The sequence below is a fragment of the Mytilus trossulus genome, chromosome 7 (assembly GCF_036588685.1).
Source record: "Mytilus trossulus isolate FHL-02 chromosome 7, PNRI_Mtr1.1.1.hap1, whole genome shotgun sequence".
Lineage (NCBI taxonomy): Eukaryota > Metazoa > Mollusca > Bivalvia > Mytilida > Mytilidae > Mytilus > Mytilus trossulus.
In genome coordinates, this window is record NC_086379.1 from 15,560,622 (window position 1) to 15,587,503 (window position 26,882).

The window sequence follows — 26,882 nt, forward strand, 5'->3', positions numbered from 1 at the left end:
TTACGGACTTAAAATCATCATACAAACATTTTAAAGACGTCGATTATCTCGCACGTGTTAGCAGACGACAAGTTTTGTAGCAGAAAGAGCAAGGTTGTAACTGGCGTGAAGAAGAACTATGTAAGAAAATTAATAACTGTAAACAGTTCTAGTTTTCCCACACTTCAAGGTTTTTGTGTGTAAATCTGAATAGTTGAAAGCTCAGCATCAACTTCATCAATAAATTCGTAATGTAAAGCCTGAATCTCCAAAGATAAGATAAGATAAGAAAACTTTATTTTGATTCGGCATGATGATGAGTACAAATAAGCAACACAAGCTCTAAGGAGCTTTTGACCGAATATAAAAACATATAAATAACATAAAAACAGTGCATTTTGACATATAAAACAACCTGTAATACAAAGTTGAAATCTCGCATACATAGCATGCAATAAAAATAATCAACAAATTTTAGAATGAAGTAAAAACATGCTTGACCAGAGCATCCAAAAGCAGCCTAAATAATAAAACAGTTTAAGAATTATCTGCAAGCAGAACAGTGACATTCCAAACCGTTCCAGGACTGAACAAGACTTTTAAAATGTGAAAAACTTTTTTCAGTCCTGAAATGGTTTGGAAGACACTTCCATAAAGTAGCAGCAGCAAATTTGAACGCTTTTTTACCCAGGGGCGGATTTAGGCGGGGGCGTGGCGGGCGTGCGCCCCCCCTAAAATTTGCAAAGTATGGGTTGACTTCAACATATTTTAGTATCAAAAGAGAACATTGAATCAATCTTTTTTAACATTCAAAGTATATAAAACAGTCAGTTTAACCGAATCAACGTGACTACTAATCAAGTGACCTACGCTTTATAAAAGTTCTAAAATAATTTCAAAGGAAGGTGTCAAACGCGGAGCTGCGTTTGATGACAAATATAATAGGTTTTTAGCAGTTACAGTAAAAACAAATGTTACATTGTATTTGCGGTTTTTATAATCAATTTGCTTGATAATCGAAGTTCCAAAACATTCCTTACTTACTTTCATAATTTCATCATGACACCGTCAAGAAAACAGTCGGCAGGTGAGATTCTTTTATAGTATCCGTAATGAAAGATAGAAATACTGTTTCAAGCGACAGGTTAGTTTATTAATTAGTATCTCTGTGTCTGTATTTATTTCTCACTTGCAACCTAAATATTTAGCCGAATTGTGTACCGTATTACTGTATGCTTGAGATCCCAAGAAAATAAATGTAACTGCGTAAATGTATCTCATTCTGATTTTAGTTGTTTGAGGCGAACACAGTAAAGTCTGGCACGACCTCCGAAAATAAAAAAAAACACCAAAAAAACAGATAGTATGAAAGGACAATTAAAAATCGCTGGTAAAAGTAGAGCTTTTCGTTTGAAAAATATATTGGTCAGGTGAGCAATTGTGATCTGTCTCGTCTCACTTTGCGTCCTTCTGTCCGCACGCGCACGTCCATCTGTAGATTGTTGTCAGGTGTGGATTAAGGTGGTTTCAGCTTGAAACTTTAATTCCTCGCTAATTTTAACACACATTAGTTCGAGATATCTACATTTCACTCCTTGAGAAGAATATTTCAATAATTTTACCTAAAACAAACTTCAAAAATTTTTCGCATCGCTCCGCTCGGCGAAAAAAAAATTGCGCCCCCCCTAACTTGAAATCCTGGATCCGCCCCTGCTACCGTAACGGGTTGACTTTACCTGTGGAATTTCAAGAATATTTACATACCTGAAAGAATATTTAGATTTTTTGACATTCACCAAATTTTGTAAGCACACAGGAGCGATGTTGTTTATAATTTGAAAAGTTTCTAGAGCCATTGTTCTTATCCGTCTGATCTGCAAGGAAGGCACCTTAGCTTTAAGTAAGAGGTCCTTGTAGGAGCTGATAAAATCCTCATAAACAAAACGGAGTGCTCTTTCCTGCACCTTTTCTAGTTTTTTGGAATTTTTCTCAGTGCAAAAATGCCATGCCAACAGTGATCTGGAAAGATTTTTTCTCTATGGGCCCAGGGCCCCAAAAAATAAAATCAATAAGCCATTTTTAAAATTAATGGGCCATATTGTCAAACGAGGGGCAGTGATCGGGAAGTTCGAGCGTCATGCTTTATTCCCGTCTCGTCTGTACTAGCCAACTTTCACAGAATTAAAGTTTTTTACTTTGAAAATTTATATTATGGATGATGGTTCATTATGTTTTTTCGGTAAACAGACATACCGCACGTTGCTATCTTTAAAGAAGGAAAACGCCCGAGACATCCCAATATATATTGGTGGTGCTCCTGTCATTGGATGGAACACAACACAGTTTTGTACACCAATATGGCGACAAGAAACACTCATGACACGATTGGCAATCCATTTTACGATATCTAAACGTTTACATACGAAGCGAAAAATATTGTGCGCCACAAGGGCGCTTGCATTTGTCACTCCATGCGCCATTTCTGGTCAAAATGCGCAATTGGCGCATGGCGCTCAACCTTCCCGATCACTGTGCCAAAGGGCAAAAATTAAAATTACTAAGAATAAAAGTATGAAATATAGTAAGTTTACTAAGTCTATCCAAAAATGAGCCTAAAAGTTTTAAAACATTTAATTGCTGTGATGCCTTCCTACAGATTGAGCTGATATGAACATCAAAATTTAGCTGGTAGTCTATTTCAATACCTAATAATTTTACTGTTTTTTCACATGTGAGGTTCGAATTTTGAATATGTATAGATGGGTTCTTTTCAAAGGTCTTTTTGTCAACAGCCAAAACAGTCATGAAATCTGTCATGTCATGAATTCGAACATATGCATACTTTTTCACAGGAAATCGTTACAAGGAAAGTTGGGATTTTAAGTCCTAGGAATTAGTGGCCCAAAAAAAAGGATCATTCTACTACAAGTAACTTGTGGAACAGTGTATGGATCTCTCTGAAATTCAGTAACAGTACCACCAAGGTTCTATACACATTCGCCCTAGTAGTAGTATGTGTTCGCCCTGATACCTTTTCGCCCGGGGTCCATTTGCCCTAAAAAATATTTTTTTATATAATTATTGTCTAGTCGCATAATTGTAAGCATTTGAACAAAATATTAAGTTTGTTGAAAAATTGACAAAATATTTATATTGGCTATTGCTGCAATCTAATATATATGTTCCTGCTGCAATCAAGTTATCATTTTCCCTTTGATTTTCAGAGTTGTATACTAAAGTTTATTGAATAAATGCACAGTTATACCCCAATGGGGTTGAAGGCACATATAAATGAACACAATACATCATACAAAAATAACAACAAAAGAACAAACATTATATACATATAAGTATCTATCATGCAGTTGTTGAGTCCACTCTCCTCAGTGACCATGACTTTTTAACAAATGGAGCCGTATACTGCATAATTGACGGACACGAAAGACATAAAACCAATTTATCCACATTATCCATATTATCTATATCAAAATAGGTATTTCTAACTTTCTGTAAAAATTCAAGTCTCAAATCTTTATTTTTAATACATGTAAATAAAAAATGTTCTTCATCATCTATTTTATTTAGACAACAATGTTGACATAAACGTTCTTCCCTTTTTATATTTTTGTATCTACCCCTTTCAATTTCCAAAATATGGTCACTTACCCTTAATTTAGTAAATTTTTTCCTTATTTCAAAGTTATTCTCTTTAAGTAAATAAGGCTCAGTTTCATATTTCTTTTTGATTTTACTATAGATAAATAATTTATTATTTTCTGTTAAAGAATTTAATTTTTTAAAGAACAGCTTTTTATAGTTTTCTTGCATAATATCTTTCATTTGTTTATTCATTTTATATTTTTCTTTTATGAAGTCAATATTTTGTATATCAGATATATTTAAATTATTTTCATGAATTATATTTTTTACAAAAGTATACCAAGAATAGGTTCCTGATTCATCCAACAGTTTAGTTGTGCAGTATGCATCATATAACAACGGATTAATTTCTGTGTTAGATACTCTTGCCATATATTTTAGTGCTTGAACCTTTACATATACATCTATTGGATATTGTCCTAACTCTGCCCTTGATGCAATGTTAACTGAATACAATGACAGTCAATGTATTTATATTTATTATTGATATTTGTTAACAAAATAATTGTAATCAGTCAATTAGGAATGTAACTGAGACTAGTCTCAGAGTATAATAATTAATGAACTTGTAATTCTGTTTCATGATTTACAGTTCGTACACCATTGTTTTTATTAATTTCAAACTGAATATTTTATCTGAACTGTTTGTTTTTATTGATTAATCCCTCAAAAGACAAGTATCACAATAATCAGTGACCCAAATAATTTAATGATCCTAAACAAGTCATAAACTTTTAAATATTTTCAAGTTTCCATAAATTTCAAGAATATATACCAATGAAATATCTAAATAAGTTTATTCAACTGCAATGCCCCGAATATTAATATTTTCGTAGTAGGGCGAACAAACTTAGGGCAAACATGTTAGTAAGCAAACAGACTGGTCTGATACTGTTAGGATTCATCATTGGTTTTGGGGGTTATGGCTCAAATCGTTTAAGAATAAGGCCATTAAGGGGCAAAAAAGGGAAAGGGGGGGGGGGGGGGGGGGGGGGTATCATTCAATAGTCTATTTGCCATTCCCGTAATTGACTCCATAATTACAGATCTTTTTATAGTTGTCATGAGGGACATAAATTTTAATTTACAATAGAGAGCTAACAGAAAGAGCAATTTACCTGTGCGTAATGTGAGTAATCTAAGGACCTTGAGGTTTTAAAATCTTTTAATTATATTGTTGTAAAGCTTGTTACTTTTGACATCCAAAATTATTTTATATGAAAATTACTTAAACCGCTTTGCAGGGGCAGATCCAGTCATTTTTAAAAGGGGGGATTTCTGTCCTGATTCAAATGCATTGATGGTCCAAAAAAAGGGGGTTCCAACCCTCAACCCCACCTGGATCCGCCACTGCTTTGCATTGGCAAAAGCCAATTTTGTTCAGTATAGAACCAGTCTACTATTGACAAGGGGAAGTAATTTGAGGCTATAAAATTTGTTTTGTTTGATTACAATAAACAGAAATTTAAACTACAATAATTACAATGATTTGAATTACCTCCCTTACATTGCTTTTAAATTATGTATTGATTTATTTCACTTGACTGGACGGAGTCAAAAGGGTGCACTCATCATTGACCAGTCCATCTACTGATAGATGTTTTGGAATAAACTCATTGATGAAGTCATTGAAGTGTCCAGTTATAGTCATTGTTTATTCGTTTGGTGACATCGATAGTGATTAGAAATCAGTGATAATTATAATGCCGTATATTGAAGTGATTTTGAAAAAATCTTGATGATTTTTTTTTTTATAGAGCAAATCATGCAGCAGGAAGACCAGGTTGTTGAAGAAGAGTTAGTTGTGAATGAAGATGATGAAGAGGTATGGCTCCTTGCATTTTAGTAACAACTCTTTGAAATTAGTTTAACATTATTATATACTGAATACTCTCTCTGCAAACTGTAGTCCAGTCTCTTCATTTACTTTTATTGGAATAACAATATAATTTATGAAGAGTGTTGGCTGCTACTGTACCTACAAATGATTTACATTTAAAATGTTTTGTTATAAGAAATTCCTAATGTCACAATTGTTTGTGTCAAAAAATGAAATAGCAGGTGCACAACTTTGTATTGTGGAGTATTTGTGCAAGTATAGTAGTAGTCTATTGAGCTGATTTCAAGGACATATTAACATAAAATGAGATGCAAATGACAAGGCAAGCTCACTCAGCTGATAGATGTGATCAGTATTTTTCACCTTCAGACCTAAGTGATGTTACATTTATACATATTTTTGCATATATAAATATTTATATAAGGAGTGCACTCTAGTGGTTGAGCTGAAAATGTAGAGAAAATGGAACAATTTGTTCCCAAGTTGAGATTTTTAATAATAGAGTTATACCTACCAGTGAAAATTGACATTTATTAAATTAGAATATAATTCGTGGTAACTAGTTCTCATCGCAAACATCTAGGTGATCTAGAAATAAAAACATCCCTAGGATGTCCGATCACCTTACCTGTGTAATACACCCCACTACAGGTAAATATACAGGTATTCTCATCAGTTTTAATTTTTGCGAGCTAGCGAACAGATGTTCTCGTCGCTGCAAAGTTTTCAAAAAACTCTAGTGGTTGAGCTGAAAATGTAGAGAAAATCTACAGTCTCAGTAACAGTACAGGTTATAACATGCCAGAAGACAGTTTCAATTAAAATTATGTTCTTCAGCTTCCTTCTTCTTTCAGAATGATAGGTAGTACGTGCCAGTTGAGGGGAGTGTTCATGTTGTTAATCATTTACTATTTCAGGAATCACTATTCCAGGACATAGATCTTCTGCAGAATCATGGAATTGTAAGTTTTAACTTATATAAGTCATTTAATTCCTGTTAATTCAGGAGGTTCCCAGTTGGAAAATGTATAGAAAAGTTTAAAGTTGCATTTGTACAAGAACAATAATGTGTACTACATGTAGTATCACAATATCAGAAATTTCATGTGATTTTACATTCATCCTATAGTCAAAACATATTTAGATGGTCTCCAAACTAGTTTTGCTACTGTGAATTTCAAGAAGAGGTAATTTTTCTTATCTGGGTTCAAACTACATCTCGGTCTTTCTCATGTGTACAAGTATTTTGTAATCACAAAAGACGATTGAGGTAGAAAGATTTTACTGCTAATAGCACAGTTCAATGTTTGAAACAGATGTAAACAGTAAAGGTGCCTCATAAAATATGTTATGAAGTTTCGTTCGTCAGGCTTAAATTAAAATATTGTTTGTTTGCCCTTTTATACAGGCCGACCCTATCAATTCCTTCCGCCTGAAAATCTTTTATTTGCATTTACCAGCAAGGTTTTATTTGATTTTATTTTTTTGTTCCTATCAAAAAATCTTATATTTGTATTTCCCGCTCAAAACTTTTTAACCGGAATCCTCAGGTTTAACTTTACGTATAAGGTCCAGTCTGTTTGGTATCACCTGAGCGTTTGACATGAACACTTGCATTTGAAGTTTCATAGCATTTGTTTGAAATCAATGTTGAATGCTTTCTGAAATCATGATATGAAGTACGTTACTCTGTACCTTTAAACTTAAAGTAGGGTTCATTTACAAAAAAGTTTGTTTGATACAAAATTATTAACGTGTGTACAAACTAATTTGTAAACGGACGTTGTATTCTATGTAGGGATGGCCTTTTGTGATCCGCATATCAGAATGAGTATGTAAACGATGCCGCTATATCATTTATATCTGATATAAACCAAAAGTGACAAAACCCTGTAAAGTGGAGAATATCTGGCAGTAAAATCGCCAAGTTTTCCATACAGATCATTTATAAATTTGATGCAAAATACGTGACAATTGAGTTATAAGTCTTGTAGCATTTTTATTGGAAACAAAGGCGCACACGAAATTTGTAACACTCTAGGGACTTTTTCTTCTAGTATTTTTATATGTCTGCCCGGACATTATCTTACCAGTACAAAGTTATCTCTTATATATTTTTTTTTTCAAAACTATTAGTCCCAGCGGAAAACTTATTTGCAAAAACAAAACGGACAAAAATGACATTATGCAGATTTTGTATCTATAAAATAAAATATTTTACCTACCTACCTACCCATGACAAATAATATACCGAGCTAAGTTTTTTTTGGGGGGAAAAAAATAAATATTTCACCTACCTACCTACCCTGTTTCAAAACATAGGGTCGGAAAAGGGCAAACAAACAATATTTTAATTAAGGCCTCATGGAATTTATATGGATTTTTTTTATTATTATTCTCTGCTTTAGTCATTTAGTAAAACAGATTAAGGAATGGAACCAATATATTCCAAACCTTTTTTCAATGTGAATTATTAGAAAGGAAATTGGGGTATGTGTCAAAGATATGTAGCAGGAACAACTCTGCTGGAGATTCGGGAATGAGGGCAACAGCTAATTCTAGTTTGTAAACTGATGTGAACGGAAATGACTGATGCCAAATGTGATGCACTATAATATATCTAAGTAAATGCAAACCAAAAACTGAAAACAATATATAATTTAATCAACAAAGTACAACTTTTATCATGATATGCCAAAGGTAAGTAGAAATGGAGCATTCAATAAGTTCAAATTAAAGGTACTTAGGAGCAAGGCTTCCAAAACGGTCATACATTCTGGTCATTTGTATAATGTCCGGTAAAAGACCGGCTGGGCAAAGCATGAAACGGTCATATACTTTTTAGTTTCAAAGGATTTTTCGGTCATTTTAACATATAAATTCACGATCTTTTTGACCCAACATTTTGCCTTTAACAGCCATACATTTCCGGTCATAAAAGTGACATAATGATTAATTACTATCAAAACAACCCCTACTTTAGTACTTTCTAATTTTAATCAAGGCTAATTAGTTGTTGGACAGCTGAAAACTACCTGTTCAGGTGACAGGTAAACTATTTTCAGTACTGGACATTGTAAAAAATTAATCAGTCCATTCCCAATTATTTTCGTACATTTCAGCAGCTTGTATCTAATTGATTTAAAATATATAATAAATACATTTATAAACATGATTTGATAAATCATTTAAAAAGGTTTTAAATGAAAAATCGTCAGAACTACGTTGTATGAACAAGAACACGTGTGCGCATGTGCACAGGTGGGAAATTCAATTATGCATCCTACATTTCTTCAAAAATGCTAAAACTATCATTAATGCCTGTATCTAATGTTCATTTCAAGTGTTTTGTTGAAAAAATTAAATGGAAAGAGCTTCTTCGCTCAGTAGTTCTATGTTAACGTACATGGATTTTACGTATCCGTTTATGGTCCATGTTTTACCATTGTCAAGTCAACATCCGGTTTTGAAAAATTTGACTTTAAAAACGAAAATAAAGTTCTAGACAACTTCATTTTGCACAAATAAAGAGTCTAATGCAGATATGAGCACGTTGATGTGCACACTTTGAATGATGCAATGTCAATTTTAACATTTTATGTCAGAACATCAAATTCATATCAAAGTAAAGTTTAATATCGATTTTAATTTAATGTCAATGGGATGGCCATCTGATTACCATAATTGCCTTTTGTGACTTTGTCTTAGGGATTAAAATTCGGATCAGATATGAAATGTCTGGCTGGCTCAGAAAATTTTTGGAAGCCCTGCTTAGGAGGCATGTAGTAAATGCACTAACCTAAACGATGGTTGGAAAGCTTGGCTTTCTTTGGTTGGACTGAAAGTCAGTCCTCAGAGGATTCAACATAACAATCTAAACCCATTTATATAAAACATAAGTTTCTCGCAGAAGGTAGCCAAAGATTTTGCAACGATGCAAATATTAAACTTTACAATATAAATAAATATCTTTAATCAATGAATTCAAATAGCAAAAGCTATGCAATTTAACAAATATATACTTAATAAGCTTCATGTAAATTATTTAACACTGAAATATGAAATTTATAGTTTAAACAAGGGAAATAATAATGACATGATAATCCTAACTGCCACAGATACATCAACCCGCTCAGATTGCAAACCACAGCCCACAACCAACAATGAGTCTTCAAAGCAGCAAGGAAATACCATTCAAACTTTGTGTCATTTATAATTTGCATCATTTAATTATTTTTTTAATTTATAGAATGTAGCTGACATAAAGAAACTGAAGCAAGTGGGAATATGTACCATAAAGGCATGTATTGTATAAACTTTAAGTACTACTTCCATTATTTATTATCAAATCTCAAACAAAGCAAGTGTATTATATTGTACATTTTTTCTGTGCATACTTTTTTGAAATTTTAACCATAAAATATGAAAAATTGTATTATTACAGGGAATCCAAATGACCACAAAGAAAAGACTTTGTGCTGTAAAAGGAATTTCTGAAGCAAAAATGGAAAAAATCAAAGAAGCTGCAAATAAGCTCTGTGTATGTATTAATCTACTGTAATCATCCTAATATAACTAGTTCTCCCTGTTTTTAGAATAAAATATATATAAGAAGGGAACCTTTCAGTAAAATATATATAAGAAGGGAACATAGTTACACCGGAAAAAGAATAAAGTCTGGCATTAATTTTCAAAGGAGTGAGTTGGTCCAGTTGAAAAAGTCAAAAATTAGTATTTCTAAGTCCAGCAGTTTAATGATGAATGAGATTTTGTTTTTTTAATTTCAGTAGCAGATGCCTCATTTCATTCTTGTATTTCCAGGATCCAGGTTTTTTGACAGCTTTAGAGTATTCAGATAAAAGAAAAGCTGTCTTCAGAATAACGACCGGAAGCATAGAATTAGAGTAATTAGTTTTTTTAGTTATACTAACATTGTTATTTTTTATACCGTTATGTGTACAGCAAAGAAAAATCTTTTATATTTATATACATTCTAAAAAAATTAGATTAGAAGTTGATTAAAGAATTGTTTGCACATGTTGCATGTAAATATCAGGTGGGTCCCTACATTATTTACAAATTTTCACTTCTGACAATATATGTAATAGAGGAATTAATTATTTCATAACAAATCGCTGCATAGATGTTTAGGCCAAATAAAAAAGTAAGAGTTTACCTTTTTCCCTACCTATGGGGTAGTACCCTATATTTTAAGAAATAGCTTACCTTAAAGTTTTTTTGGTAATTTTCCAATAATCATTGTTTATAATGTCAGAATTTTTCTCCCATAGCAGAGTTTGTGATAAAGCAAGATTATTTGTCAGTCCTACAAAATATTAGCCAGTCCTAAAAAAATCTTGTCAATTTTATCATGAAATAAAAATAATAACATATTTTATGGAAAATAACTTAATTTTTATTTGTTTTATTTTTCTCAGCCACCAGCAAATAAACAATGAATAACCAATTTCTTTTCTCCTGATTGATCTTATTTAAAGTCATCTTCACTTTTCATTTCATCATCTGAATCACTTTCTCTGTATTTGTTATCCCCATGGAAGGGTTCAATCACTGATTTTTTGCTTGGGATAGCTAAATGAACAAATTTAGCAGGCCATGTGTTGATCAGAGCTTTGGTTTCCGTAGGTTTCCCTTTGTTTATAATAGGAAACCAGTACCGGAAATTACCAGCAGATACATCTAATGATCGAAGTAAATATGTATTGGAATTAGTTGCGGTACAACTAATTACCGATAGAAAAGGAACTGCAACAGACATTTTTACATTGGTTATCAGGACCGTCACCAGCTTTCAAAATTCTGGTCCGAGCCTGATTTTGACCGACAGGACCGGTAAGACCGACCATTTTTACGAACTCTGCCATAGACTCAATGTAAAAAAATGTAAATTAAAAAAAATTCTTACCTACCTACTTTCCCTTTTTTTTTTCTTTCAAAGATGTAATATAGGAAACACACATGATTATTTTATTTGACCTTGTACAAGAGCAAACAAAATATTATTGTTCTATAAAAAAAAATTGGTAGATGTTATTGCAATTACAATAGAAAATTAAATCTTTGTCTAACTTTGCAACATTGATTATACTGTAACCATCTAAATATTGCAAGTGATTTATTTTTGCGAGTAGAAAAATGTTGTGAATAATTAAAACTTGGATTTTTCGTGACTTAACTACATCAAGTAAATTTGAGAAATTGGATAGACCAGGCTAAACACAAATTGAGTATCTGCAAAAAATAAGTTCAGGTTTACAATATATTGATCGTGTGTCAAATGACATTACCAAATCTCTTGTACAGCAATACATATATAGTAAAAAAAACTAAAAGCCATGATGCTGCATTTAAAAAGTCTATTAAACAGAAATAACACAATGAATTTTAATAGATACATACTCCAAACACTTGCCACTCTCCTTAGTAGCTTAGCATTATGTTTCTGTATTAGATAAACCTGCTGCAGTAGACAATATTATTTAGTTGAAATACACCTTTTATTCCTTATACCATTTACACGCAGAATTAATTTCAAATTGCTATTTAAGATTTATTAGAAGAAATTTCCTTTCAGTAAACTTTGTGGAGGAGGATTAGAAAGCATGGCAATCACTGAAGCTTTTGGTGAATTCAGAACAGGCAAAACACAGCTGTCTCATACAATGTGTGGTAAGAGTTAGATCATTTATATGCGGAGAATATAATTTGTTTTTCATGTTTTATATGTTTTATACAGAGTAAAAATATAAAGACTGCAAAAACACATTCAAAATCACTTGTCTGAGAGCAACACATGAACTAAAGGCTGCTCACTATTTTATGCAATAGTATAGCTCCAATCATGTTTTGTTCAGTTTGAAACATACATAAAAACAAAATGTGATTAAAAAAAATTACAAATGTAGAACAGAATGAAAATGTCAGAGATATCCATGAAAAATTACTATTGACAAAAGAACAAAGTGGAGGTGTTTTAAGAAATATTTTTCCTTGAATTGTAATATAAAACACTGATGGGAAGTTCTTTTTTTGGGAAAATAAATTTAGAAATTAAAAAAAAATTATGTTTTTAAAAGTAAAGTAAGAAGTTGAACATCTGTCTGACAAATTATTTTAAAAGTGATTTCACATCAGTACAAAAATATGCCTTTATTATTTCAGTAACAGCACAGCTTCCAGGAGCCAATGGATATACAGGGGGCAAAGTGGTTCTTATTGATACAGAGAATACCTTGTATCCAAAAGATTTATAGATTACATGTACTGCTGAAATGTGTTCTAAAAATTAAAAAAAAACTATTTACAGAGTGCAAGAATTGGATTAGATTAATTTTTTGTTCAAGTTGCTTGATAACCAGGGACATATTTTATCAAAAAAAGTTTGACTAATATTGGGGTTGATAAAGTCGCCAATGTTGGAAAAATTAGAAAAAAATCAGGAGTCAGTTTCACAAAACAAATTCAATTACGACTAAGATTGATCCTAAGTCATGAACAATTCAGTATATTTATGATCAATCTTAGTCGTAATTTTTTTTGTGAAACCAACTCCAGAACTTAGAAATAAGGATGAAGGCCATTTGAAGTCTTCTTTTTATTAAAACAATAACTGCAGAATATAATTATCTACAATTCACTAAATGCACAACAAAACATCTTGCTCAACATGTTTGTAGGCATTCCCCATGAATGCTGCACCTGTTTAAAGAGTACTCCAAGCAATTCAATTTACAACTTTCACTTCAATAAAATGTGTATAAACATAACTCTGCAAAGATAAGAAACAGAATTTAATTTAAAGTAAACATTGGCTGAATATCTTTTTTTGCACCATGACTTTTTTCATAATAATGATTGGCCTGAACATGTATGATATATTTGCCACTGGACTTCACATGAAGCAATCACTCAATCACTATAGTGATTTCAAAATTCTGTACATTGTCCAAATATTCCTTGTGGATATTTTTAGGAATTCTTTTTTATATCCAATTAACATATGTAGATTTTCTTTAACACACAATAAGTCGTCCTGACAGACTGAGAACCATTGCAGACAGATTTAACCTAGACCAGAGTGCTGTATTAGATAATGTTATTTATGCCAGAGCTTATACAAGTAAGTTTATCAAGAATAGAAAAATAAAGACATAAATTAAAATCTCTTCAGACTTTTGATATTTGGCAGATTATTCAGTTATCCTTGAGCTGTCAACGTATATTTGTTTCACCTAACAGAAGTTCCAATGGAAACTTGTTATAACATTGTCATAATATCTATCACTATTGGAATGAAATAATTCCTCGTTAATATATAAAATTTGTTTTCAAGAAAAGGAAGAAAATTTGTAATTAATATTCTTTCTCCTTTTTCAAATTTCAAATAAATATATCACCTTTTAGATATAGATTATTTATATTTTAGGTGAACATCAGCATGAGTTATTAGATTTTGTAGCTGCTAAATTTTATGAAGAACCAGGAGTTTTTAAACTTTTGGTACGTATTACATAAGAACTTGTAGTTTTAAATTTTGCATCCTGTGCAAATAGCATTAGAATTTGATTGACTTAGAAAATCAATGAAAGCATTTGAAAGAAGTTCATTGATGTATGATAAGAACAGCATATGCAGTTCATTGATGTATGATAAGAACATAAACTGTTGTATCTTCTATAAACTGGCATGAAGACTGGTTTACTATCAAACCAGCCCTGAAATTATTTGGACTATGTCATTCTGACCTGGTTCCCCCTCTTATTAAACTGATATCTTATGGTTATCATTAATACTTCATTTACATTGTCAATTGTTGTTTTTGGCTTAACCATATGGTCATCTTTTGGTAAGACTCTTCTGTTACTCAATGTTTATAGAACATTTTTAGTTTAGAGGGATCACATTGCAGCTATGAGTTTTTTCAAGGACTGTTTGTTCTTTTTCTGCAGCACCTAGTTCTTTTTTTTAGCAAAAAAAAAATGTTATCAATGATAATCAATATTGTTGAGGATTGATACCATAAAAAAAGAGTCCAAATTATAAAAAAAAACTTACGTAAAAGTTCCAGCATCATCACACAATACAAACGATAAATATAACTTAGTTTCATTGTTATTCATATAGATAGTAGATTCCATTATGGCTTTGTTCCGAGTTGACTTTAGTGGCAGAGGTGAACTAGCAGACAGACAACAGAAGCTAGCCCAAATGTTATCAAGACTTCAGAAAATCTCAGAAGGTAAGGGGATTGTGATTTCAGTATGGCATATTCAAAATTTATAGATGCCATTTAATTCATGATTCATATATGCGGATAATATTCGATACATGTAATCAAAGGATGACTATTTTTTACTGTACATGTCAGGGCAAATACCATAAATGTTCAAAAAGTTTGTGTATAACAGATAAAGTGAAACCAAAATTCTATTTGTTTAACAAATATTTGAGCTCTGAAAGGTAAAATTGTTTCTGTAAAACCAAAATCTATTCAAAAAATGTATAAGAGGAAATCGGTTTTCAGTGACAGGTCCTAAATTTAGTTAAAATCCAGCTGATTTTGTCAAATTTCATCAAATTCTCTTATGGTAGCAATACACAGTTAGGAAAAAAACTTAAAATTGACACTCATAATTTTTAAACACCCCCTTTCCCCTCCTGTCTAACAAAGAAGGCTTTATATGTGTGTTATGCATGTATATACTTGTAGAAAGAGAATCTTCCATAGATTTGATTTCTAATGGTCATAAGGGTGAAATATAATCCCTTTTGGGTGTAACCATGGCAACAATCTGCATTTCTTAGATACAAAATATAGCAAAAAAGGGGGGTGAACATGTCACAAAAGTCTCCAAAATTTGGTCTAAAGGAAAATTTCAATGAATTACAGTGATACCTTTCCTGAATCCATTGGTTTATATCTATCAAGTGGTCCAAAAAAAATCATATGTCTTCCTGCTCGTTTTTCCATAAAATTGAATTGAAAAGATCGAGCGCAAAATCTTTGTTGATAAACACTACAATAATTTATGGACCTATGAATGGTACGGATAGGAAAATACGGACTGTCAATCATTGAAATGGCCTATAAAACATGTTAAAATCAATCTAAATGTTCATATAAACCCACTAAGAAGGCTATATTATTCTTCAATTACCTAAAAATCAATTTTATTGTACAAAAACTTTCATATTTAAAAAATTCACAGGGGCCATAATGCGAAACTAAACTTCTAACTGTATTGCTACCTATCCTCGCCTATTGAGGAAGAAAAAATCAAAACTACAGCAAAAAACTTTGATGCAAATTGTTCTATTTAACCTTCTTACATGTATTTAAGTCAACTCCAAGAGGGCTCCCAGTATATTTTTTTAAATATAGGATTTTGCTATTTTTTGCTATAAATAAACTATCCTATACTTAATGGAAAAATAAAATTAAAATATTGGGTCACCTTTCGTTTAAGCTCACAATCTGCTTTTGAATGAAGCATGCATTTTTGTTGAGGTACTTTTTCTGTTGAACTAATAGGAGAAAAAAAAGTTATATCAAAATAAAAAATAACTAACTTACAGAAATTGCTTAAATTTTACATTAGTTTAGTTTAAGTTCAGTTTATTTGCAAAAATAATAAAAAATATAGGTTACCAGTTAGTTATAAAAAGATATTTCAATGTTAATGCCAAAAAAATGCTTTTTTTTCACTAAAGGGAGATAACTTGGAGCTTTTTCAATGATATACACAGAAAGTCATCTGGGGCCAAAAGGAAATGATTTTTGTGTTCACTTTTGTACCATATCTTAAAGTAACAACTAAGGTCACACCAATTTAAATTCTTGTTCTACAGAATTTTGAACTCCAAAATTTTGGGCGAGCGAGCGATTTGAAAATTTTAATAAAAAAATATTTAATTTACAAATTTTTGAGGCAAAACTTGAAAAGTAGAGGGGAGCGATTATATTTTTATTTTGTAAACATAAATAGGTTTTGACAGTATTAAAACTTGATTTATCACTTGTACTTTGACATTTCATTAATTTCTGAAGTATTGTTTCCCTGTTCACCAAGAAATAATTAAATCTGGTCTGTATGTGTGACTAACAATGAGACAATTCTCCATTCAACAAGTCATATTCAGTTTGGGGGCAACCCGTTAATGTTATAAATTTATCCCTTTTGCATGTACATGTTTTATGAGGGATCAATATAAGTTATAATATATTTGTTTGCACAAAAGGGCTCATTTTTTCTCAAACAACTATATATCTATCTGGTATTTTAAAAATGGCCAAAACATGTCCAAGATTTTTTGTAATATTCCTGGACTTTAACCATGTTAACACATTTACTTTAACAGTTTAATCATTATTCAAAATAAGTGGACCCCTCTTTTAGAAAAAGTTGTTTAAAATATGATGTAACTCTCCTCTTTTTGAGGTCAAACTTCTTAAGTTTTCAAAGGTTTTGTATAGAAGAACTAAACCAATCCTTGGTATTTCTATTTTCTTTTATACATCAGTAAAAATGCATGACCCCTTGTCTGAGAGAGGGTTGTTCTCAACCTGATAATAGCAAACACATGTCAAAGTATGGCCTTTTACACAGGGCTTTGATACAGACCAAACAGCAAGCTAAAAAGGACCCCAAAATTATAAGCGTACACAATTCGAACAGGAAAACCAACGATCTAATTTATATATCAGAACGGAGTCCCGAACGGGAAAATACTAATGAACAACATCAACAAACGATGCTGAACGACAGGCCCCTGAATCAATCTGGACAGGTGCATAAACAGTTTTGTTTCGCCAGCATACAGTATAATTACAGTATTATTGTAGTTGAAGGCAAATCCTTCAGAATTCTTTGTACTTTATTCTAACAACTAACATTTTTGATAGGGAATATAAGTAAGGGGGAAAGAAACCAATTTTTAGCTCACCTGGCCCAAAGGGCCAAGTGAGCTTTTCTTATCACTTTGCGTCCGTCGTCCGTCGTCATCGTCCTGCGTTAACTTTTACAAAAATCTTCTCCTCTGAAACTACTGGGCCAAATTAAACCAAACTTGGCCACAATCATCATTAATGTATCTAGTTTAAAATTTGTGTTTTTTTACCCGGCCAACCAACCAAGATGGCCGCCATGGCTATAAATAGAACATAGGGGTAAAATGCAGTTTTTGGCTTATAACTCAAAAACCAAAGCATTTAGAGCAAATCTGACATGGGGTAAAATTGTTTATCAAGTGAAGATCTATCTGCCATGAAATTTTCAGATGAATCAGACAACCCGTTGTTGGGTTGCTGCCCCTGAATTGGTAATTTTAAGGAAATTTTACTGTTTTTGGTCATTATCTTGAATATTATTATAGATGGAGATAAACTGTAAACAGCAATAATGTTCAGCAAAGTAAGATATACAAATAAGTCAACATGACCAAATTGGTCAGTTGACCCCTTTAGGAGTTATTTCCCTTTATAGTCAATTTTTAACCTTTTTTCGTAAATTTCCATATCTTTTACAAAAATCTTCTCCTCTGAAACTACTGGGCCAAATTAAACCAAAATTAGCAACAATCAACATTGATGTATCTAGTTTAAAATTTGTGTTTTTTTACCCGGCCAACTAACCAAGATGGCCGCCATGGCTAAAAATAGAACATAGGGGTAAAATGCAGTTTTTGGCTTATATCTCAAAAACCAAAGCATTTAGAGCAAATCTGACAAGGGGCAAAATTGTTTATCTGGTCAAAATCTATCTGCCCTGAAATTTTAAGATTAATGGGTCAACTGGTTGTAAGGTTGCTGCCCCTAAATTGGTAATTTTAAGGAAATTTTGCTGTTTTGGGTTATTATCTTGAATATTATTATAGATAGAGATAAACTGTAAACAGCAATAATATACAGCAATTTAAGACTAAAAAATAGGTCAAAATGACCAAAATGGTCAATTGACCCCCTATGAAGTTATCGTTTTTATAATCAATTTTTAACAATTTTCATAAAATTTGTGAATTTTTACTAACATTTTCCACTGAAACTACACGGACAAGTTCATTATAGATAGAGATGATTGTAAGCAGCAAGAATGTTTAGTAAAGTAAGATGTACAAACACATCAAAATCACCTAAACACAATTTTGTCGTGAACTGTCTGCTTCCTTTGTTTAATTCACATATACCAAGGTGAGCGACACAGGCTCTTTAGAGCCTCTAGTTTGTTCTTAAAAGGTATTTCCACTTTTATAAATTTATATCGGAGCACTCCCGCTTTGGATAAATAGGTTTCATGCTAAAACAAATATTCTCACAGATATTTACACAGTGTGGTGGGGTGCTTTTATGTTTAAAATCGTTATATACAGGTTAGACTGTGATTTTAAAAACAGATGTTTATATCTTTTTATAATATTTAACGGTGCGGAAAATGGACATGATTACATTTCCGGATGCAGATAGCGGGAATATAAAAAAAATAAAAAAATAATGTTTTGAAAAAAATAGGTGCAGGCAGGTCCGTCAATATACTGTTGTACCTCTGTTAGTATTTCTCAGGAACTACATCATAATGATTTCTGAAATTTGATTTCAGGGTTTATTTACGTCAGCTACTGTGGATTAATTTATTTTAGTGCCAGGGTACCATTTCTTTGTGGGGAAAACATGCATAATTGTGGATATTTGATTTCATGGTTTTCAAAAAGTTTGAATTTAATCATGCATCAAATTTGCAATTTCTTGAACATTTAAATCCTTAGTTTCCATGTACCAATGAAATCCACAAAAGTTTTTATTCAATGAATAATAATGAATCCACAGTGTCCTGTGTGATGCTTTTTGAGAATCATCACTCGACAACATCCTGTTTACTGAACTGTCACTTTAAATTATTTAACACATGAGTAGACAAGTTGAAAATTTTGGTCGATTTTTTTTTCTGGAACTACATTACAAGTATTTCTGAAATTAAGTTATGGTTTATATAAGTCAGTTATACTGTGTGATGAATTTCAGATTCATCACTCAACAACTTTCTGTTTACCAATATATTTTGGCAGGGATCAGTGAGAAGTAGCATTTCACATGGTTTTTTATATAGAATAATTGTCAGAGGCACATCTTTAAAAGACTTTATTTCTATTATAAGATTTGATCAAATAAATGAAGATTTCCATGAGCTTTATTACTGAAGCGCAACATCATTTTTGGATTTAACACCTATATACATGATATAATAGTTGAAAAAACTAGTTAAGCAATTGTTTTTAAGGATATAGAAATAATTTTGTGGCTTTATTGCACACTCTTTGTTTAAAACAACAATCGGGAAGTACCCCTAACATTTAATATAAATATGTTTTTTTTTATATTTCAGAGTATAATGTGGCAGTGTTTATAACCAATCAGATGACTTCTGACCCAGGAGCAGCATTATCGTATGTATTTATTTTTGATCAATGAAAAATAATTTGACATAAAAAAAAATACATTCAAAAAATTTTACAACTCATAATGTTTTGTTTGTGAGAATTTATTTTGCTTGGACGTCTACTAGCCAAAGTAATTCGAATTTTATCACATGTGCCAAAAAAAAGAATGATAATTCAATATCTATAAAAATAAGTAAATTTTATATGATTGCCAATGAGATAACTATCCACCCGATGCTATAAAAGGCAAGATATTAGATTCATATATTTCAAGACAAACACCTTCGTCAGTTTCAATTGTTAATCAAATATGGAGGTAATTCATTGCAATTCTCAGTATCTAAAACTTGAAGATGTATAAGTAGATTTTAATAGAAAATGAAGGGGAGATTATTCAAACATTATAATTTGCTTCTATAAATATTTTTTTTTATTACATCTTCCAAGTAAATAAAAATTACTTGTACAAGTAGTATCCCTAACTAGTTGCATAGATCCCAGGGTTGAATTGACTCATTTTACATCTTATTATCTACATTGTCTTTAACAAACTGAAAGTAATGACACTTTAAGAAAAAAATCATGTAAGTAAGGGCAGTTTTGTTATGCTTATTTTACTACATATATTTTCTTGTAAAATTGATATAGAAAAAAAATAAATATCAAAGGAGAAAATCCTAATGGTAAAAATATGTAATAACCTTGCAAACAGGATTGTTCCCAAAAAAATAAATATTCAGACAAAAATAAACCACTTTACATTTAACAATGAGTTAAATCATTTGCATAACATAAATATTTTTTTGTAAAAAAAACCAAAAAAAAACACACCCATTAGTTTCTGTGGTTATACGAATCCGATTGTTACTTATCAATAAAAGATTCATGTTTTAATACCTGATGATTTCTATTTCAGTTTTCAAGTTGATCCAAAGAAACCTATTGGTGGAAATATTTTAGCTCATGCTTCAACCACTAGAATAAGTTTACGTAAAGGAAGAGGAGAAACTAGGGTTGCTAAAATATATGACAGGTTATATTTTTATTTTTTTTTAATTAAAAAGATAAATATGCATTTTAAGGTAATACATTTGAAATCTGAGAAAACAGGAATGTGTCAATAGTACACGGATGCCCCACTCATACTATCATTTTCTATGTTTAGTGGACAGTGAAATTTGGAGCAAAATTCTTATTTGGCATTAAAAGTAGAAAGATCATACCATAGGGAACATGTGTGGTAAGTTTCAGGGTGATTGGACTTCAACTTCATCAAAAACTACCTTCACCAAAAACTTAGCCTGAAGTGGGACAGACGGACTATGATTGATAGTCTGAAATTTTGCGAAAGAAGCTATTTAGACCCACAGATTTTTTAAATGTAGGATTTCAATCTGTTGCATTAGATTGGTAATAACTTTTTTGATTTTGAAGATTTAAGGGCACTTATTTGTGATTTTGATGGCAAAAGAGTTATAAAGTGTTTCCGCTTTATGGTGAGGGTTTTGAGTTGAAAGCATGCCTTAACCCTTTCCTCCATGACATTTTTTTTATATACCTTTTTTGCATATGATTTTTCAATAAAGTGTTGAAAATAAGCTTACATTAATGAAATATTGACCAGTTTAATATGTATAATTTTGGTCAGTTAGATGTCAAAATAAGCAATTTACGCCTGTTATTCAGGAATTTATACTTCTTATTTTGGATATAACTTTGGTAAAATCTAACACAGATTTCTCCAGAACAAAGCGTTTCATCTGAGGCATCAAAAGGCTTCATTATGGAGGAAAGGGTTAAAGTGTGAAGGATAGATTATAAATAATATTAAAATTTAATCGTGGTAAATAATGTAAATTTGGTCTCTTTCAGTCCTGATCTACCAGAAAATGAAGCCACCTTTGCCATTACTGCTGGAGGAATTGCTGATGCAAAGGAATAATGATCTGTTCCAACCATAACAAATGTGACAATGTGTACATTACAGTCTTATAACCATAACAAATGTGGCAATGCGTACATTACAGTCTTATAACCATAACAAATGTGACAATGTGTACATTACAGTCTTATAAACACTTTGCTCTTGTTTGATTTAATTGAATACAAATGAAAAAAGGTTAAAAGTGGTAAATCTGTTATCACAAAAGTTTGATGTGTTCAATGTCTCCTCTTTATTTGTTGTCTGTTTATGATTAATAATATATTTATTATGCAATTCTTCTTCTTTAAAAGGTAATATACTATTACAATTTTATTACCAATGTACCCCTTTTCACAACACCCAAGTTAGTGTTGTGTGTAACTCAATGTTTGTTCATTGATTTGCCTCTCATCTTCCCTCAACTGTCAATTCATTGAAACTTTTAAAAATAGATTTTAATGAAACCATCTCAGATTGTTAAGTATTTGATAACATTATTCACATCTTGCCAAGTGTGTTTCAAATAAAATGGATGTGCCTGGCATAGGAATGAAGTGAGAACTTACAAAATCTGTTTCTTTTTCTTTTCCATTTAATTTTAATCAAGAATTATCTTTAAACCATAATTTACTAGTGATGTATGTCAGTGGTGTGAGTGTTTTTTTTGTAAGTGAGTGGTGTAAAAATTCTGAGAACTTTGCTTTGTGAGATAGCCTGTCTGGCTATCTTTCAATCTGTTTTATGTATGAATGTTTATTCCTATTATTGTATATATTATGATTACTATTGCTGAGCATTACAACTGTTAGTTTGTGTGGATGGTGAAACAGTGAGTGCATTTGTTATTTTTTTAAGTGAGTGGTGTAACTTTGCTTTGTGAGGTAACCTTACTTTCTTTCAATCTATCTTATGTAAGAATGTATATTCTTCTTCTTATTATTATTGTATATATTATGATTACTATTGCTGAGCATTATTATAATTGTTAGTTTGTGTGAATGGTGAAACAGTGAGTGTGTTATATTTTATAGACAAAGCATCATCAATATCTGTGATAGAAACCTGTTGAACCTTGTAAATAAGTTATATTGTTGAATAGTCTTAAAACTATTTTATATTTTTATTGTTGAAGAAATACTGATCCATGAATGTGATATTGTTCTGTTTCTGTTATATTTTGATACTGTTATTTATATCTTGCTATATTTGTTGATCATGCCATAATTTTGTTTTGTTTTTGTTCAAATAAAAAATAAATTTAAGACTATTGTTTAACACCTTTTATGTCTTGCTTGGCCTTGACTGTTCCATTAAATGTCCTCTTGTTTGGAACCATTTGACAATCATGTGATCTTTTTCCTTGACAGACTAATCAAGATGGCCAACATCAAGAAATATTTTTTTTTAGAAAACTAGATTTGTAAGAAAATTCCTTAATGACAATTTATATGAATTAAATAAAAAATTCTTATTAATCAATGTTTTGTAAGAATTATATATGTTCCATCAATGAACGCCAGGAAAGAATAAGAGGAGGACCCAATCAGTATAGAATTCTGCAGATACTCAAGAGACAATTGTTGAATACATAAACCTTCATTTTCTACCAAAGCATTTGGTTAACTTCAGCTTGAATGGTTTTCATTAAACATGGTGCCATGAGTAGTACATAAACTGCCTAACCGTTCATAAGATTTCTGTATACCTTCAACATTATAAACGTTTTTATTATACTTCATGTAAAAATGCCAGATTTTTAAATTAAATAACACATAGCTGAGAGGGTGATAGAACAGATTGGAAGAATCCGGGTCCGTTCGCACCCACTCATGTTCGCCCCCATTCACTTTTGCACCCTACATGTTCGCACTCAAAGTCCGTTCGCACCCTACATGTTCGCGCCCAATTTTAATTGGTTTTGGGTTTATTAACTTTGTAATCAAGTTTTAGGAAGTATAATTGTTTTCGTTGTCTCAAAATAAAGTGAGACAGCATTTTTTATTGAGTTGAATAAATTTTAATTATGTTTTGGATAGTGTATTGTTAATAAAAAAAAATCCTTTCTAAATAAAGTGGAATTCTGTCAACGATTTATTTTGTGTTGAATAACTCTTGACTCTTAATCATGTTTTGGTTAGTGTATTGCTATAACTTTGTTTCATTGGCTTGTTTCAAAATGGAGTGAGATTCTAACTACGTTTTTTTTTGTGTGTTGAATAACTTTTATCATGTTTGATAAAAACAATTATCTTTTGTGTTTTTCATTTAAAATCTTCAATCTTTTACTCATACCAAGCTATAAATACATTCAGTATATACACCAAAGCAATTAAAAACAACAATCATGATTTTCCAATTATTCAACTGAAATTTGAATTAAAATTGGGTGCGAAAGTATATTGGGCACGAACAGACCTGATACCCTAGCAGATTGGAACCCCTCGAAAAGGCATTGTCAACCTTGGCTTCGCCGCGGTTGACAATGTTTTCTCGGGTACCAATCTGCTCTATCACCCTCTCAGCTATATGTTATTTATATAGTGTTGTTTTATACTAGTTAACAGTATTTGTATTATTATACCCAACTGAACAAATTATAATTTTATTCTTTTTAGGAGTTATGCCCATGGAATTTTATTTCGTCAATAATAATACTACTACAGCAGTTTGTCCTAGCAATTCTCCAAATCCACACAACAGAATGCTGTGAAACATAATATGGATATACTATGTAAATGTGCATGTTCATAAGAATGTTTTATCATTTGACTTTTGTAAGAGTCGTGAGTCTGAACTGAGGATCTGGTGATAAATTTTTGCCCAGTGACAGTTTGGGTGCATGGGGTATGTGAGCTTGCTCAGAAAGTCTTACTGAAGTATTCTCTGTATAATCTTCAAGGGATAGTTATATAGCCAGCATTGCTGTATCAAGTTATTTACTCCTTATAAAAAAGAAGATGTGGTATGATTGCCAATGAGACAACTGTCCATAGAGACCAAAATGACACAGTCAACTCCTTTTAAAAGTATTTTCCTGAAATGATGTTTTTGTCATGATTTTGCTTAACTAATATATATAGATCGAGACTTTTAAAAGCTAAAATGTCAACAGTACAAAAGCTACACATATATCAACACAAATGAAATTGTCGGTTGAGTCTAAATGGAGTTCATGCCCTTTTATAATAAAATAAACCCCCCAAAAAGTGATAATTTTTGAAGATGCAGGTAAGAGACAATGGCTTTTTAAAGCATCTAGTGTAATAATGAATTAGCAGAGAGTGTCATTTTGATGGAGAACAACAATATATAGCAAGGTGAAAAATCCACAGAATAGGGACTACAAATGTACAAATGAGTCAACAGGTTTGAAATAGTCAATTGATCCAGGAGTGGAGTTAATACTTTTGAAAGATGTTTTTAGCCGTTTACCTTTGCATTTTTGAAAAAAGCTATGGTGGACAGAAAGAAACTTTAAAAAGCATTTTTTCTGGCCTTTCAATTGCGAATATATTTTAATCACCTATATCTGCCGATTATTTTGAAAACTTCGATGATGGATAGGTATACACATTAAACAGTAGAATGATAATGAATGCAAGATCTTCGAAATGCCACTAAAGAAAAATATCCTGAAAACTATAAAAGATAGATCATAGACGCTTTAGATATCAGCAAAACAAGATCTAAAATATAAGTCAACATAGTCCAAATCGTCAGTGAGTCGTCTTTTAATTATTTGAATTATTGATCTTGAATGACAATTTTTACCATTTTTGTTGCCAATTATATTGAAATTACAAAAAATGATAAAAACTGTATATAGGAAAAATGACCAAGAACTTTAAACAATTGAAATTTTAGCCGAAATCTATGGTAGACTCCTTCTAGGACTAATTGCCTATAAATGCTGATTTCACGGTTAAATATATATATATATTGTTACAGGCGGGCGAGTAGGGGTCGAGTGTACTTTTAATTCCGTAGGATTGCTTATTGATAGTGTTCCGTTACTTTGTCTTGTTTTGAGTGTAGTTTGTTGACTCCAACATAATCATATATAAATGAAGAATCTAGCGTAAAAGAGCGACTTTTATTCTTGTCCAGTAGGCATGTATATCTCAATAAATAACGCATGCAAATATCAGCAATAACATAGTATAACCATAAATTGTAATAGTAAGATGCTGGCCTTCCGAACCCCAGATATAACTTATAAATACAGATTTACAAGACTTTATCCTATCAATACAATAATGAGAGAATGAAATATACGTATTTAATTAAACTACGATATAAGAAAGTTGTCAACGTGGTGGGGCATCGTATCTTTACATCTTTAATAATTTGTGTAATTTGCCAAAAACTGCTATGAGAAATTGTAAACATTGAACTGGTTCCTCATCTTGTCTTAATATGAAGCCACTTCCTGTTGAAGACCTGCTTAAGCGGGAATATTTATAAAACGGTATTTGGTTCCTAGACGTCCTTATGTGAGCTTTTAGTTAAATATTCCAAAAGATGTAAAAAGATAAATAAAGGCTTGAAATGCTATCGCATAGCTTAAGGTGAAATAGCTGTATATCGAAATGCATCCTGTACCTAAATAGCTTGCTTGACTTTAAGGGTTTGTTTGGTTTATTGTACTGCTGTGCTTGATAGCCAGATACAATATGCCAAAGTGCTAGTGCGACGCCGTATTTATACTTGACGGTGAAATACATCCGCGACTCACAGAACTGAAAATCTACTATAACTTTGAAATACTAAGGAAAACTCTGGCTCATGTCCCAAAATGTCGTTATAAATACATAAAATCGCGAAAGTTTGCCTTTAATTCCAATAAATAAGTGACATAATAAATATAAACCTTAAAATTCCATACTCGTAGCCTTATCACCTACGTTACTATATGACGTCATTGAAATCACAAATAGTTCCTTAACGGCGCTTCACAAAAACGTACTTAACGTAATTATTTCCTATTATTAAATATCCTACACAGTAAAAGGAAGGCCAGCAAGTAAT

General features: G+C 31.4%; 1 protein-coding gene across 1 annotated transcript; it reads left to right on the forward strand.

Moving 5' to 3' along the window:
• The first annotated feature begins 29 nt into the window (after positions 1–29).
• On the forward strand, positions 30–22,161 carry LOC134724693 (meiotic recombination protein DMC1/LIM15 homolog). The gene is made up of 14 exons (XM_063587867.1): positions 30–120; positions 5,397–5,464; positions 6,397–6,441; positions 9,729–9,779; positions 9,924–10,019; positions 10,301–10,383; positions 12,075–12,169; positions 12,662–12,734; positions 13,528–13,619; positions 13,926–13,999; positions 14,624–14,738; positions 19,876–19,936; positions 20,847–20,963; positions 21,803–22,161. Exons 2-14 carry the CDS (start codon positions 5,405–5,407, stop codon positions 21,870–21,872), a joined length of 1,032 nt encoding a protein of 343 aa, XP_063443937.1. The 5' UTR covers positions 30–120; positions 5,397–5,404; the 3' UTR covers positions 21,873–22,161.
• Positions 22,162–26,882: the final 4,721 nt, after the last annotated feature.

What these genes read in the sequence shown, in the direction of transcription:
- LOC134724693 (XM_063587867.1), top strand. Translation starts at nt 5,405, where the DNA reads ATGCAGCAGGAAGACCAGGTTGTTGAAGAAGAGTTAGTTGTGAATGAA. An exon ending in AAGCTGCAAATAAGCTCTGT is followed by an intron (nt 10,020 to 10,300) that starts GTATGTATTAAT and finishes TTGTATTTCCAG; the next exon opens with GATCCAGGTTTTTTGACAGC. An exon ending in ATTGATACAGAGAATACCTT is followed by an intron (nt 12,735 to 13,527) that starts GTATCCAAAAGA and finishes ACACACAATAAG; the next exon opens with TCGTCCTGACAGACTGAGAA.